General features: G+C 54.5%; 1 protein-coding gene across 1 annotated transcript; it reads right to left on the bottom strand.

Moving 5' to 3' along the window:
• Window positions 1–1697: 1697 nt before the first annotated feature.
• On the bottom strand, window positions 1698–6408 carry LOC128848348 (fibrinogen-like protein 1-like protein). Its single transcript, XM_054048328.1, has 4 exons — window positions 6300–6408; window positions 4768–4911; window positions 3933–3995; window positions 1698–2789 (listed from the first exon to the last, which is right to left on the bottom strand). The coding sequence occupies exons 1-4, from the start codon at window positions 6301–6303 to the stop codon at window positions 2326–2328; spliced, it is 675 nt and encodes a 224-aa protein (XP_053904303.1). The 5' UTR covers window positions 6304–6408; the 3' UTR covers window positions 1698–2325.
• Between the last annotated feature and the right edge of the window lie 9390 nt (window positions 6409–15798).

The raw sequence follows: 15798 nt of genomic DNA, 5'->3' as shown, positions 1-15798 counted from the left end.
GGGGTTGGATGGGTCAGGAGTTCTGGGGGTACTGTCAGGGAGCAAGGAGCAGTTGGATAGGGCATGGGAGTCCCTGGGGTCTATCTGGGGGTAGGGGTGTGAATATGGGGTGGGGGTGTGGATAAGGGTCAGGGCAGTCAGGGGACAGGTACGGTCCTAGGGGGGCAGTTAGGGTGGGGGGTTCTCAGGAGGGGACAGTTGGGGGACAAGAAGCAGGGAGGCTAGATGGCGGTGGGATCCTAGGGGGCAGTTAGTGGCAGGGGTCCCAGGATGGCACAGTCAGGGGACAAGGAGTGGGGGGGTTGGGCGTTCTGAGCGGGGCAGTCAGGGGGTGGGAAGTGGGAGGGCGTGGATGGGGGCGGGGCAGGGCGGGGGCAGGGCTAGAGCGGGGCTCCCCCCCGTCCTCTTTTTTGATTGTGGAAATATGGTAACCCTAGCAGACAGGCCCCAGGGTGTGGGGGGGATGAGCTCCCTATAGAGCAGCAGCAGCCCTGAGGGAGCAGGTAGGATCTCCGTGAGGTCGACTCCCGCTGTGGCCGGGGGTCGCTGCCTTTTGGAGCGCCGGGCAAGGAGGATGGGGAGGGCCTGGCTCCCGGCTCGGCCGGAGATTGGCTGAGGTGAACAGGCTCGAGCTGCGTGCCCCAGCCACAGCCGCAGCCGCCCCAGCTCCACTCCCTGCAGAAGGGTGACAAGACACCCTACCATGCCACCCTTCCTTCTGCGCTGCTGCTGACGGCAGCACTGCCTTCAGAGCTGGGTGCCCGGCCAGCAGCCGCCGCTCTCCAACTGCCCAGGCCTCCCCACACACATGGGTCCCACGGGCATGGACAGCCCCCTGACCACGGAGCCTTCCTGGACCATTGCACCCTGGGCAGTTGCCCACTCCCAAATCCAGCCCTGCTCATTGACTTTCAATGGGCTCTGTGCTCCTAAGTAACTCGTGACCTTTGGAAAATCCCTTCCCCCATTTTTGCTTGTTGCTATGTGAGTGTCCTACTGCGGCCAGCAAGCAACAGCCCTTACAGGAGACAGCCCCTGGGTCTGTGACCTCTTCACCGAAGCACATGGCCAGGCAAAGCTGGGGGCAGAGCCCTGATTCTCAGGCTGAGGAGCGGCTCCACCTGCTGTGGGAGTGGAATACGCCCCGTGTCTGCCCCACAGGCTCTCTCTGAGTATTGTATCGACAGCAGGTAGCCCATAATCTCCTCTCCCAGCATCCCAGTCTCTCCTCCCCCAAACGTGAGAAAGGACTGGTGGCCCAAGGAGTTACTCTTGGTGCAGTTGGCAGCAACGGGCCCATCCCAACAACCCTACACTAGGGCCTGATCCAACGCCCACTGAAGTCAATGGAAGATTGTCTGTTATCAACTGGCTTTGGACTAGGACCTACTTGCACACGTGGACAGTAATTCAAGGTACTGATTAAAGGGCCCCTCAGGCCAATGCTGCAGCTACCCAGATATCATCAGACGTGCAGGCCTGGCTTTCAAATCCTGCTAGGCCATTGCCGAAAATTCCCTCACAGCAACCACAGACCCCTAAGACTGTGGGGCAAGGAACCCAGCCAGGTCTACCAGCCCAACTCCCCCAAGGCAGGACGGCTGAGAATACTGGGAATGGATCTACGCAGTACGGTGCCCACGAGAGCACAGCAGAGAGTAAGTGGCACGCAAAAGAAAGTTACCAACCGGGGCCACCACATTTAAAATGCCTTTTTAATGTGAAGCTTTAATCCCTGCTAATGAGCAGTAGAGCGGGTGTTTATAAAAACCCTTCTGTGTTTCTGGATTTCCCCACCCCTGTGACCTCTGGAACTGCCCATGAGTCTGAGAGCAAAAGACACTGAAAAGTCACTACGGATCCGAGGCATTTACTCTCCCCGGAGCTTCTACATCTGCATACTGCAAGTTTTGCAAATGATTCTTCTGATTACGAAAATCACTATGTCAAGTCAACGCAAAGCACAAGTGCCCAGCAGAGATTAGCTCGGAAAGTGCACGGAAGAAAAGAAAAGAGAAAGTTGCCCCATTTTGGATAAACATGATACTTCCCCCTCCGAGTTGGGTGTGAGGTTTGGCCATGACACACGCTGACCCTTTTCCCTCCCTTCGTGGAGCAGGGGTTGGCCTCACTGCAGACAGGAGGGTGGGGAAGGGGGGACTAACAGTAGGACGCTGGTTTGATGAGGATGGCAGAGGCTTGGCAGTTCCCACTACAGAAACTACCCCAAGTGATGCTCCCTTTGACGTTCAGTCGAACAGAATGACAAGCCGAGTACCACCAGCCCCCCTCATAGCTAGACGCACAGTTCCCACCGTAAGTGTCCTAATCCAGGTCTTTAGTGGAGAACTTCATGTTGTCATGCACGGTGGTAGGATTGTTTGAAGCCATGGCGTCCCCTGCAGTCCCAGTGTAAGAGCCCAGCCTCAGCCTGTAGCCTTTGGACTCGTCTTCCAGACCAAAGAGGTTGTAATCTGCGTATTTCATGGTGCTGGATGAATCGTGGATGACAAACCTGACCTGGTAGACCTTCTGCTTGGCGATCCGATAGATGTACTCCGTCCCCAGCCAGTAGTCATCCTGCACGTTGCCAAAGCCGTACTTGTAGGTGCTCCAGGACTCAGCCCAGGTGATCTGTGTGTCGTGCCGGTTCCGCTGGAGGACCGTCCAGCCCTCGCTGGTGCTGTTCAAGTCACAGTAAACGACAATCTGGTGGAATCCTGTGGGCTGGATGACGAAGACGCCACTGACCCTGTTCCAGGTTATCTCGCTGCAGTCCTTGGGCCAGACTGTGCACAAGAGAGAGATCGCTTTCACTAAACCCCGTGGAACAGAACCCTGCTCAGCTCTTCCCACCCTGGGTCAGTGAGAAAGGGCCCCTCCGGTGTGCCACAGACAGCAGTGTCTGCACTGACACCCCGCATGCTTTGCCAGCCCATTGTCAAAGAGGCTTCAACAAGGGATGCAGACACTGAGCCCGAATCTGCTGGCACAGTCCTGTCACCCACTCCTGGGCAGTTTATTCTCTAACTAGCTACTTTGCACGTGCACACGTAGGTTTCCCAGAAGACAAACAGGCCCCTGTTCATACTCTGCAGGGGTTTTCGGGGAGGTGTTTAACACGGCAGACATGATGCGTGGGACACTGCGAGCTAACAGCACCGTGTGTCCTGTGGGGTGACTGTATCTTACAGCAGCGGGTTCTGCACCCCCTCAGCTCTCAGCAAACTCCTGTGCCAAGGGCTCTCCAACAGGGCGTGTGTGCTGAGGCCACCGACACCAGCTGCCAGGGAAAGGAGGAGTCTGTGGAGTCAAAGGATCTTGCCACTCATCCCAAATTTTGGCTGCAAACTCCCCACACCTGCAGTAGTGAGGGACACGGCCCAGTGGGTCACAGCCCTGGGTCCTGGATCCCACACAGTCTATCAGTGGTGCCACTTTTCCTGCAGAAAGATCATGACCCAAAGCTTCTCCTCTGCAGGACACGTTACAGCCTGTGTGTATCAAGCCCTTTCCCCCACACCCTCCCACCCTCTGTCACCAGAGTTCCTGCTCCCAGGGGCCTGTATAATCCCTGGGGATTCCCCTATGGCCCGGTCAGACAATGCATCCCAATGCCTTGTTCTGCCCTGCAGGGAGAAGCTGTGTGAATAACTCTTGTTGTTCTTCATATCAGAGGGGTAGCCGTGTTAGTCTCAATCTGTAAAAAGCAACAGAGGGTCCTGTGGCACTTTTAAGACTAACAGAAGTATTGGAGCATAAACTTTCGTGGGTGAATCTTGCGTCTGATGAAGTGGGCATTCACCCACCAAAGCTCATGCTCCAATACTTCTGTTAGTCTTAAAGGTGCCACAGGACTCTCTGTTGCTTCTTGTTGTTCTTGCATCTCATTTCTGCAAGGCGTGGATAGGTGAAGCGTGGGATACTCTTACCGTGGGCCTCTGGTAACTGCGGGTCACTGGCTCGGCTGTGCCGCAGGTTCCCTTTCCCCTGATCTGTAGGGACAGGAATTGGGAGATCCGCGTGACATGAGGGGTTTTCAGAGACTGTCTCCCAAGCACCAGAGAGTGTTAGCAGTGCATTCGCCTCCCCTTCTCCGTGTCCCTGAAACCCTCATCCAGGACAAACCGTTCTTCTGCCCACACTTCTGTAAACCCCCCTCACCGCTCTACCTGGCTTCCGTCTGCTCCTCTCCAGTCTGGCCCAAATGCAGCCACCAAACTCACCGCCCGCTCCCGTGGCTCTGCCCACACCAACTTGTGCCTTCCAGTCCCTTCCCTGGCTCTGCAGCTCCTCCTGCAGCAGCTTCCAGCCCCCGTGCCTCCCCTCCAGCTCTGCACAGCCCTGCCCTGCCTAGCTCGAGCTCTGTGTTAATTCTGCACCAGTCGCCCTGCTGCCCGAGCACCCCCATCTCATCCCGTCTGCCCCTGCCTGGCTCGGGCCCACGCTGCACCAGTTCACTCCTCCGCGCCCCCTCTGCTGCCCAAGGCAACCAGCACCTCCTGGCTTTGTCCCATGCTGCTCCCTGCACTGCAATGGGCCAGCCCCTGTGCCCCTCCGAACCTCCCTCCCTCCCTCCCCTCCCTCAAACCACCAAAGAGCTCAGCGTGGTTTGAATAGAGAGCTACGGTTGGATTGTAATTTCTCCCAGTGGCTTCAGGCCTCCATAATCCCCAGGCAGCCAGTGAGTGACGTCCTGGGGCCCCAGGGCTGGCAGGGATCCCTAGGGCCAGAGGGGAGGGCTATAGAAGCAGACACATGACACACCTGCCTTCAGGTGCTTTGGGTGGATGTTCCGGATTGCATGGGTGGGTCCCTTTAAGATGTTCAGGTTGTGTATTTCCAGGGTGAGAACTGGGGCTGACAGGGCCAGCAGGCCGGCGAGGAGCAGGAGACGAGGGCACCGGGCAGCTGCAAAAGGGAAGAGCCGGTGAGAAGCTGGGAACACAAACCCGCCCTTCAGGAGCCGCGACTCCCAGTTCCCTCTGCCCGGGAACAGCACAACCGAGAGCTGGGACTGCTGGACCCTCCCGCCTCGCCCAGCACAGCCTGGCACTGCCGCCCTCGCCCATCAGTCTGGCTGGGCAGCCGGCCACCGGCCAGGCATGCACGGGTCAGAGAGGAGACGCTAGGAACCGGCCCCGTTGGGACAGAGACTCCCAGGAGGGGGGCGGGTGCTGAGGAGTTTGGGACTCGCCCTGGAGAAATGTTCCCGCCCCACAGAGACACTCCTGTGCCATGGAAATAACCGGGCAGGGAAGGGCGGGAGAGTGGGTGAGAGAAAGGGAAAATGGAGATTGGGGCTGGGGGGGCACTGAGAGCCCTGGGAAGGCCTGAAGGGTGGGTAATGAGAGCCCCACGGACAGGGGGGTGGGGGGTATGGCCACAGAGCCGCAGGGAGGGGAACCCTGAGGTGTGGGGGCTGGGTGGGTACTGGGAGTTCCTCCTGAAGGGACGGGGGTTGGCCAAGGTCACTCAGCCCCGGGGTGTGGGAGGGGGACAGGCTGAGGACACTCAGAGCCCCAGGAAGTGGGGGGGGGGGCTGAGGGGAGGGACTGGCCAGGGGCACTCAGAGCTCGGGGGAGGGGCTGTCCGGGGGGGGCACTCACAGCCCCAGGAGGTGGGTGGGGGAGGGGCACACAGGATTTCAGGAATTCCCTGGCAGTGAAGAGCTGCTGGCGGCAGGGAGGAGCCAGCCGTGACAATCCTCACTTGGGATCCCTGGCTGGGCTAGTGGCTATGGGGGCCCGTGGCCCAGCTGCAGCGGAAGGTGACCTGAAGGCAATGCCTCGGCCTCCAGCTAGGAAGGGCCTGGGCCAGACAATGACCCACCGCGCAGTGTCCCAGTTCCCTGCCCCCGACCTGCGGGGCACGGCCCCTCCTCTGTAGGGAGGTTGGCATGTACCTTAGTGCTGCTTACTCCATCCCCAAAGGCCTCTCCCAGCCAGTCTCTGGCAACCCCTGCCGTTCAGTACGCACATTACCCTGCTGTGACATACCGGGGGGGGGAACCCCTCAGGGATGGGGGGGCTGTCACACAGCTGGGCAATTTGACCCAGCTGGGCTGGGGTGACTGTCTCCCTGGAGCTGGGGTCTCAGCCCAGGTGTCTCTCTGCCCTTCCCCCCAGTTGCCCCCGGGCAAGGTGGGAGCGCCCCACATTGCGTTCCAGCCCCACATTCACACCCACAAGTGCTGGTGGGTTCCAATCCCAGCTGAACACGCCCACCCGGCCCTAGTGCGGAGCAGAATGGCCCAGCGCTGCCCCACAGACCCTCTGGCTCTCCAAGCCCACTCTTACCCATCACCGCAGCACGTCTGGCCCAGGCTGAACGCTGCTGCTCTGTGCAGAGAGGCTGTCACTTCTCACTCCTGCGTACAAGGGGCAGGTGCTGCTACGACTGCTCCCCCTAACCCCGCCCTGCTGCGCTCTGGGGATGCTGCCCTGCTGTGGAGCTTTCAGGTGTCTTGAACTGGAATTTGTTTGGAGAGAAACTGCTAAGGAGCCTTATCAGCCCCGAGCAGAGAGTACCTGGGAGCCTGCCTGGGTCGGGCGGGTCTGGTACAGCCTCCCCCAGATAAGGCTCTTCCCTGGACCTGCCACCCATTGGAATCTGGAACGATTCCCTCCGAGGTAACACCCGGGGCAGCCAGGGTAGGGCAGGGCACGGCCTGCTCCCCGGGAGCGTTAGGGCTTTCAGGAGTCAGAGATGTCACCGGAGCAGGTTGTACATTAAAGCAGCGAAGGCAGTTGGGGGGCAGCGGAATTGGGTGCTTTGCCATTGCACTTGATCAGCTCAATTTGAAAATTCTTTCAAAGGAAATCCAGATGTATACATCTGACTGGGGTACATGTACACACATACACACGCACACTCACATGTGCACACACTCATGTGCACATACACGTACACACATACGCACATGTACACATACATATATATACAGACGTACACATACACGCACATACGCTGTCCCTGGAGCGCCCCAGGATGCGACTGACGGGGTGGCTGGCTATTATGGAGGCAGAAGGGGGTTGGGAGAAAATAATCAAGAAGAACTTTTGCTGAAAATGCAAACCTAAGCTGGAAATCTGTGCAGGGCTGGGCTCAGATCTTTTGAGCTGCTCTTATTAAAAGTGGTCCTGTACTTCCTGGTTTGCGTCGGACCCAGGCAGGAGACTGGGCTGCTGTCAGCTGTAGAAGCCATTGGAATGAGCCAGGTCGGAATGAGCCAGGCCCTCAGAGCCTTCTGCCACCAATCGCCCCAGCAGTCACTGATCCACACCAAACCACGTCCTTCCAGTCAGGCAGTTTCATATGCACACGTCAAACACTTGGTTTGCCACTCAGACACCACGGTGATGGGCACAGTAAGGACTGAGAGACGCTAAACAGGCAGACAGACAAGGAACTAGTGGCCCTGCCTACAGGTGTGTGTGTGGTGCAAACGGATGAACACCAGTTGCTGGCTGAAGGCACAACCTGAATTCCCACGTCTCCTGTCTGTCAGCTATCGTTCGCTAGGCAGCCTGAGCTCCGATTTCTAACACAGCGTTTTGCTCTGGCCTATTGTGGTTCTCATGTCCGGGGGCGCCTTGGCCCCTGGTATCAGGAGCGGTGCAAAGGAGGCTGCTTTTCAAAGGTCCTTAAGTAGGGTTGTCAACTTTCTACTTGCACAAAACCAAATGCCCTTGACCCAACCCCTTTCATGCCCTTCCTCAAGGCCCCACCCCCACTCACTCCAGCCCAGCCCACCTCCCTCAGTCGCTCGCTCTCACACCCTCACTCACTTTCACTGGGCTGGGGCTGGGGGTTGGAGTGCAGGGAGGGGTGAGGGCTCCGGTGGGGATGCGGGCTCTGTGATTGGGCTGGAGATTAGGGGTTTGGGGTGGCAGAGGGGGATCCGGGCTGGGGCAGAGGGTTGGGGTGCGGACTCTGGGAGGGAGTTTGGGTGCGGGAGGGGGCTCAGGGTTGGGGTAGGGGATTGGGGTGCAGGTGGGGGTGTGGGGTCTGGGAGGGATTAGGGTACAGGAGGGGGTTCCGACCTGGGGCAGGGGGTTGGGGTGCCGGGTGTGAGGTCTGGGAGGGAATTTGGGTGTGGGAGGGGGTTCCGACCTGGGGCAGGGTTTCTGGGTGCGAGCTCCGGCCAGGCGGCGCTTACCTAAGCCAGCTCCTGGTCAATGGCACACCGGTGCTAATGCAGGCTCCTGACCCCTGGTCTCCCTCCGCTGGCAGGCTCTGAGCAAGGCCTGCCCAGAGAACATGGATGACGAGCTCTCGATCCTGCTGACAGCACCCCCCAGCACAGACAAACTCCAGCACATCTTGGAGGTGAGCAGAATGGGGAGGGGCAGCAGGGGTTTTACCTTAGCCCTGGGGACTCCTAGAAAGAAGAGACTGGAAAATCTATGTTTCTATTCGATCCTTCCGAGTATGCATTCGTGATATAAACTCACTGGGTGACCTTGGGGTAACTCACTTCCCCCTTACGGCATCAGTCTTCTCCACTATCAAATCTACACTGGGGAAGAAGGACAGAAGCCCCGACAATCACCTTCACCTCTGGGTGTCTGGTCCTGGGAGCCGAAACCAACTGGACTATCTGCCCCATCTCCTAAACTGCCCTGTCTTTCCCTCCTAGGGCCTTGTCCTTAGTGCTCAGCCTGGCCCCTTCCCAGCTTGTCCCTGACCTTTGAAGGACTCTCCAAGCCCCTCCCATGCCTGCTTCCCTTGGGGTCTCTCTCCTGGCTGAGCACAGGCTGCCCTTCTATCTCTCAGCAGGCCTGGCTCCTAGTCACAGGCTGCGTCTTGTCACGTGACCCACACACTTATTCCCTTCACCCTAGGGAGCTGCATCACCTGGACCAGGTGCAGTTGAGCTCCAACATCTTTCCTGGCCATCTCACCCTGGGACAGGTTGAAACTGGTAACCTGTGGTAACAGTAACTGGTTGCTCGCAAAGGTGCTGAAGACACAATGGAAGAGGAAATCCTTTGGCCTGGATTGAAATTATTCCGACTGAAAGCGAATGAGAGAAAATAGGTCCAGAGTTCTCTTCCTAGCAGCAGAAAATGTAGCGATTGATAGAGGTTCAGGTCAGAAAGGACCATTATGTGCATCTAATTGCCCCTCCTGTATAACTCAGGGCCTAGAATGTCACCAAGTGGTTCCTTCAGCCAACCATAGCATGGGACTGAGCCAGAGCACGTCTTTTGGAACGACATCCACATGCAGGAGAGCCAGCTGGCTACCAGAAAATCTCTCTTCTGCAGTGACGTGGGCTTAAGGGACACAGGGGAAAAGACATGGAGGCTGTGACTAAACTTAGAGCAGCAAGGCCAGGAAAACCAGGGTTAGGTCCCAGGCCTGGCTATCAGATCTGCTGTTTTCTATTCCTGGCTTTGGACCATGAGCGAGTCTCTGCACCGCTGGGTGCCTCGGTTTCCCCAGCTATCAAATGGAGCTAATCAAGGTTTTGTTTGTTCTCCCCATTTTACAGGGTGGGAAACCGAGACACACTTGGGACCTGTCTACACTACAGGTCTGTCGTGCGTTTGTAATCTGCTGACCCCCACAGAGCCTATGGACAACACAACTCCTAAAGGTATGTTTGTTCTGTGCTTATCCCCTATGTACCAGCAGGGCTGGACAGCATTTCTCACTGTGATGTGGGGAGCAGGTCCTGGGTACTAAGGGTCTGAAGAAGCTCTCAAGGACTAATTTTAAAAATAATTGTTATCAATGAATTGAGAGAAAACATACAATCACTGCGGATAAGATTGGGGGGTGACAAAATACAGGCAGAGTGGTAATTCCTGATGGGGAGAGGGCAGTGATACAGAGCGATCTGGCTCATTCGGCCAGCTGGACCCATTCAAAGAAAACAAATTTGAGCAGAGCCCAATGCAAGGTCCTATACGTGGCAACAAAGCACGCCGGCCACACCTCCAGAATGGGGACGTGTATCCAGAAAAGCAGTGACTCTGAGAAGGATTTAAGGGCCAGAGTGGAGAAGCCACTCAACATGAGCTCCCAGTGCGATGCTGTGGTGAACAGGGCTAAAGCCATCATTAGACGAAGGAGCAGAGCCGTGAGTAGGATAGGGAGGTGACACAGCAGCAGTGAGACTGCTATTGGAATACTGCCTCCAGTGTTGGTGTCCTCCTTTGAAAAAGATGGTCCTAGAAATTGGAGCTGGGCAGCAAAGAGCCACCAAATGTTCTGAGGGCTGGAGAAAAATGCCTTCTAGTGAGCTATTGAAAGAGCTCAACCTGTTTAGCTTATCAAAAGAAGATTGAAGGGGACTTCACTGAAGTGTTGAAGTGCCTTAATGGAGAGAAAATACTGGGTATTAAAGGGCTCTTTAATTGAGCAGAGAAAGGCAGAACAAGACCCAATGGCTGGAAGGTGAAAAAAGACAAATTCCTATGACAAATAAGGCACAAATATTCAACAGCGAGGATGATTGAACCCAGGAAGAAGCTACCAAGGAAAGTGGTGGATTCTCCATCTCTTGATGTCATTAATAAAGACTAGATGCCTTTCCGGAATGTGTTTGCCCCAAAAGTAGCTATTGTGGTAGACAGGAGGCCTGTGATATGCAGGGGGTCAGATTAGATGCTCTAACTGTCTCTTCTAGCCATAAAGTCTACTCATTTCTGAGAAACCGAGTGTAGCATTGGGAGCAGCCTCTGCTGTTTTACTGTCTAGCCGGCTTGCTTCCTAGAATGAACACTCATTGAGCGGGGTGATCCACAGGGAGTTGCTCAAACCTCCAAAGGGTCTGCCCTGTGGTAGGACATTAGCACTGCAGGGGAGGGGTGGGTGTGGCAGTGATATCACAAAGGCCTTTTTCAGGACCTCAGACTATTGGCCAAAGGTGCAGGGGAGGTGGTGACCTCACAGAGAGATGCTGACATCAGCCAGGCAGGACAGGGGCGCAGGGCCAGGGAAACCTCAGAAACCCCTGTGGCTTTGCTTCAGCAAGTCTCCTTCTCGAGATCTCTCTTTGAGGTCTGAGAGAGTATTTGAGTTCATGTATGTGACCACCAGGAGGAACCTCTTTTGAGTTTTCTCCTTTCTTTTTCCTAATTTCACTAGAAAACTGACGTTCTTGTTTAGAAGGTAAGAGCCTCCGAGAGGTTTGGAACCTGTTCAGTCTGATGCATCTGGCGCCAGCTGAATTTTAGGCATGGAAAACACTAGCTTAACGTGGCCAAATTTTATTCCCCACCTGGGATTTTGTCCCTTAGAATCTCTGGGGACATTAAGGTTTGTCCTTTTTCTTTTACCTTTTCCTCCATCCCTCCCTCCTTTCTCTTCATCTCTTACTTCTTTTGTCCTTTCCTCTGTTCCCCTCCCACCACCAGGAGGGGGGGGTGTGTGTCGTGGGGGGTGCTCTACAACTCCCATTGTGGGAGGTCCACCGAAAAATGTGGGGCTGAAATAGTGCTCAGACAGTGATCCCCAGCGGTGACCTGGGCCATCCTTTGGGCTCTCTGGTGAGAACCCTCATCCTCCCGCCCCTCAGTCTCAACCCTGATTGGCTGAGCAGGGGGTTATTGACAGGGAGGAGACTCAGGTCCCTGCTGTTTTCTTTTAAGACCAAGTAAATAGTCATAACCAGTCATATGTTCGACAAATTTTGCTGCTTCTCTGCAGTTCATTATTTTCTCTACCATTCCAGTTCTCCTAAAATACTTGCTGAATAATTACTATGAACTCTTGCTGGTCTGCAACTCGCTTGAGAGCACTTTATTCAGGTCATTCAATGTCTGAAATTCAAGATCCGATGGTTATTTGAAAATCAGGGCTCTTGGGTCCTATTCCCAACTCTGCCACGGAGTGGCTGTGTGACCTAAGACAAGTCAATTCTCCTTTCTCAGCCTTAGTTTCTCCCTCTTTCAAGTAGGGATAACAATCCGCCCCTACCTACCTCCCGGCGGGTGGAGGATGGGGATCTATTGGAGAGTGTCACTAGGAGCAGTGCATAAGATGAGGTGTCCTATCGTGTTTACTCAGATCAGATTATGACATAATAGAATGGATGAAATAGTCTATTTTATTTTTTATTATGTTGCAATTGTTAAGAGCAGCAACTACTTAGCTCAGACTGAAACATCTCATCTAATTTTTGAGATCTAAGTGTCTCCTCTTTGTGTAGCTCAAACCTCCAAAGTGTCTGCCCTGTGGCAGGACATTAGCACTGCAGGGGAGGGGTGGGTGTGGCAGTGACATCACAAAGGCCTTTTGCAGGACCTCAGACTATTGGTCAAAGGTGCTCGGGAGGTGGTGACCTCACAGAGAGATGCTGACATCAGCCAGGCAGGACAGGGGCGCAGGGCCAGGGAAACCTCAGAGTTCCCTGTAGATTTGCTTCAGCAAGTCTCCTTCTCGAGGTCTCTCTGAGGACTGAGAGAGTATTTAGTTTCACGTACATGAGCACCACGAGGAACCTCTTTTGAGTTTTCTCTTTTCTTTTTCCTGATTTTACTAGAAAACTGACGTCCCTGTTTAGAAGGTAAGAGCCTCCGAGAGGTTTGGAACCTGTTCAGTCTGATGCATCTGGCGCCAGCTGAATTCTAGGCATGGAAAACACTAGCTTAAGGTGGTCGAATTTTATTCCTCACCTGGGATTTTGTCCCTTAGAATCACTGGGGACATTAGGGTTTGTCCTTTTTGTTTTACCTTTTCCTCCATCCCTCCCTCCTTTCTCTTCATCTCTTACATCTTCTGTCCTTTCCTCTGTTCCCCTCCCACCACCAGGAGGACTCTGTGTGTGTGTTGTGGGGGGTGCTCTGCAGTGGGAACAGGGACAATTCTCCAACTTTGGGCAGTCGAGAGCCTGGGTGAGATAAGGGGCGTTAAAGCCCTTTGTGAAGGAGAAAGGGGAGTTTCACGGTGTTGAGCACCAAGGAATTCTAAACTTTGCTAAAACATCTAGTCTGCAGAAACCAGAAATGGTCGAGGCCACATTGTAACCATTGTCTTTTTTAAAGCCCATTGAGGGATGTGAGTCCCACCCTTTTAGGTATCTGGGGTGCTGGGAGAAGAAAAGAGGTGCCTGTCTCCATTTTATGGCCTCAACAAACTAAGTGCTGTGCCCCAGTTCTCGTCAGAGCTCCCTGAAAAAGAACATCTTCCCATCCATTAACATACCTGGAAAGATACTGGAACTCCTTATTAAACAATCAGTTTGTCAGCACCTACAGGACAATTTGGTTCTTAGGACTAGTGAGCATGGACTTATCAAGAACAAATCATTCCAAACCAATCCTAGCTCCTTCTTTGGCAGGGTTACGGGCCTAGTGGAGGTGGGTAAACAGTAGATGTGATCCATCTTGGTGTTAATAAGGACATTCTCACAAACAAACTAGGGAGATGTGGTCTAGATGCAATTAGTATAATATGTGTGCACAGATGGTTGCAAGCCCATACTCCAACAGCCCAGAACCAAACAGCAGGAAGCAGATCATGCAATGAACTCCTGCCAGTGCGTGTAGATTGCATTACGTGCACCCCTGTGGGGGAGGAGTAGCTGCTCTGGCTGGGGCAGGGATGGGGAGGGACCAAACAGGCTGGTTAGTGAGAGGCTGCCTTGACCCCAGACTCACGCCCGCTCCCCGCTCGGTTCCAGGATGGCCAGGCTCCTAAGGATGTTCAGGAAGAAGGCTCTGCAGGTGGCCCCAGAGCCTGAGGGAAGCAGCTGCCATCTTCCCCAGGAGCAGAGCGGCTCCTCCGTCCCCACTGGCGGGGAAGGAGCTCCCGGCCAGGCCAGGAGGTGGAAGTCCATGCACCAGCAATGGAGATACAGGTGAGGAATCGTTTCCATGTTCTCTCTACAGGTGCTAATGCGGAGAGTGGACTAGATGGCCCATCTGAGGGAAGGGAGCAGAAGGAGACTCCACCGATTGGAAGGCAAAAGATGCACTGTCCTAGGGATGGGGGTTCCACGACCACCACTCCCAAGAGGAGGAGGAGGGTGGTGGTGGTCGGGGACTCCCTCCTCAGGGGGACTGAGTCATCTATCTGCCGCCCTGACCGGGAAAACCGAGAGGTCTGCTGCTTGCCAGGAGCTAGGATACACGATGTGACGGAGAGACTGCCGAGACTCATCAAGCCCTCGGATCGCCACCCCTTCCTGCTTCTCCACGTGGGCACCAATGATACTGCCAAGAATGACCTTGAGCGGATCACTGCAGACTACGTGGCTCTGGGAAGAAGGATAAAGGAGTTTGAGGCGCAAGTGGTGTTCTCGTCCATCCTCCCTGTGCAAGGAAAAGGCCAGGGTAGAGACCGTCGAATCGTGGAAGTCAACGAATGGCTACGCAGGTGGTGTCGGAGAGAAGGCTTTGGATTCTTCGACCATGGGATGGTGTTCCAAGAAGAAGGAGTGCTAGGCAGAGACGGGCTCCACCTAACGAAGAGAGGGAAGAGCATCTTCGCCAGCAGGCTGGCTAACCTAGTGAGGAGGGCTTTAAACTAGGTTCACCGGGGGAAGGAGACCAAAGCCCTGAGGTAAGTGGGGAAATGGGATCCTGGGAGGAAGCACAAGCAGGAGAGCGCAACAAGGGAGGACTCCTGTCTCATGCTGAGAAAGAGGGACGATCGTTGAGTTATCTTAAGTGCCTATACACAAATGCAAGAAGCCTGGGAAACAAGCAGGGAGAACTGGAAGTCCTGGCACAGTCAGGGAACTATGATGTGATTGGAATAACAGAGACTTGGTGGGATAACTCACATGACTGGAGTACTGTCATGGATGGATATAAACTGTTCAGGAAGGACAGGCAGGGCAGAAAAGGTGGGGGAGTTGCGTTGTATGTAAGAGAGGAGTATGACTGCTCAGAGCTCCGGTATGATACTGCAGAAAAACCTGAGAGTCTCTGGATAAAGTTGAGAAGTGTGAGCAACAAGGGTGATGTCGTGGTTGGAGTCTGCTATAGACCACCAGACCAGGGGGACGAGGTGGACGAGGCTTTCTTCTGGCAACTAGCAGAAGTTGCTAGATCACAGGCCCTGGTTCTCATGGGAGACTTTAATCACCCTGATATCTGCTGGGAGAGAAATACAGCGGTGCACAGGCAATCCAGGAAATTTTTGGATAGTGTAGGGGACAATTTCCTGGTGCAAGTGCTGGAGGAACCAACTAGGGGCAAAGCTTTTCTTGACCTGCTGCTCACAAACAGGGAAGAACTAGTAGGGGAAGCAAAAGTGGATGGGAACCTGGGAGGCAGTGACCATGAGATGGTCGAGTTCAGGATCCTGACACAAGGAAGAAAGGAGAGCAGCAGAATACGGACCCTGGACTTCAGAAAAGCAGACTTTGACTCCCTCAGGGAACAGATGGGCAGGATCCCCTGGGAGAATAACATGAAGGGCAAAGGGGTCCAGGAGAGCTGGCTGTATTTTAAAGAATCCTTATTGAGGTTGCAGGAACAAACCATCCCGATGTGTAGAAAGAATAGTAAATATGGCAGGCGACCAGCTTGGCTAAACAGTGTAATCCTTGCTGATCTTAAACGCAAAAAAGAGGCTTATAAGGAGTGGAAGATTGGACAAATGACCAGGGAGGAGTATAAAAATATTGCTCAGGCGTGCAGGAGTGAAATCAGGAAGGCCAAATCACACTTGGAGTTGCAGTTAGCAAGAGATGTTAAGAGTAACAAGAAGGGTTTCTTCAGGTATGTTAGCAACAAGAAGAAAATCAAGGAAAGTGTGGGCCCCTTACTGAATGAGGGAGGCAACCTAGTGACCGAGGATGTGGAAAAAGCTAATGTACTCAATGATTTTTTTGCC

The sequence above is a fragment of the Malaclemys terrapin genome, chromosome 13, assembly GCF_027887155.1.
Source record: "Malaclemys terrapin pileata isolate rMalTer1 chromosome 13, rMalTer1.hap1, whole genome shotgun sequence".
In the NCBI taxonomy this organism is placed as follows: Eukaryota; Metazoa; Chordata; order Testudines; family Emydidae; genus Malaclemys; species Malaclemys terrapin.
The sequence above is the reverse complement of the archived record's forward strand: the minus strand, read 5'-3'. Positions and strand labels throughout refer to the sequence as shown.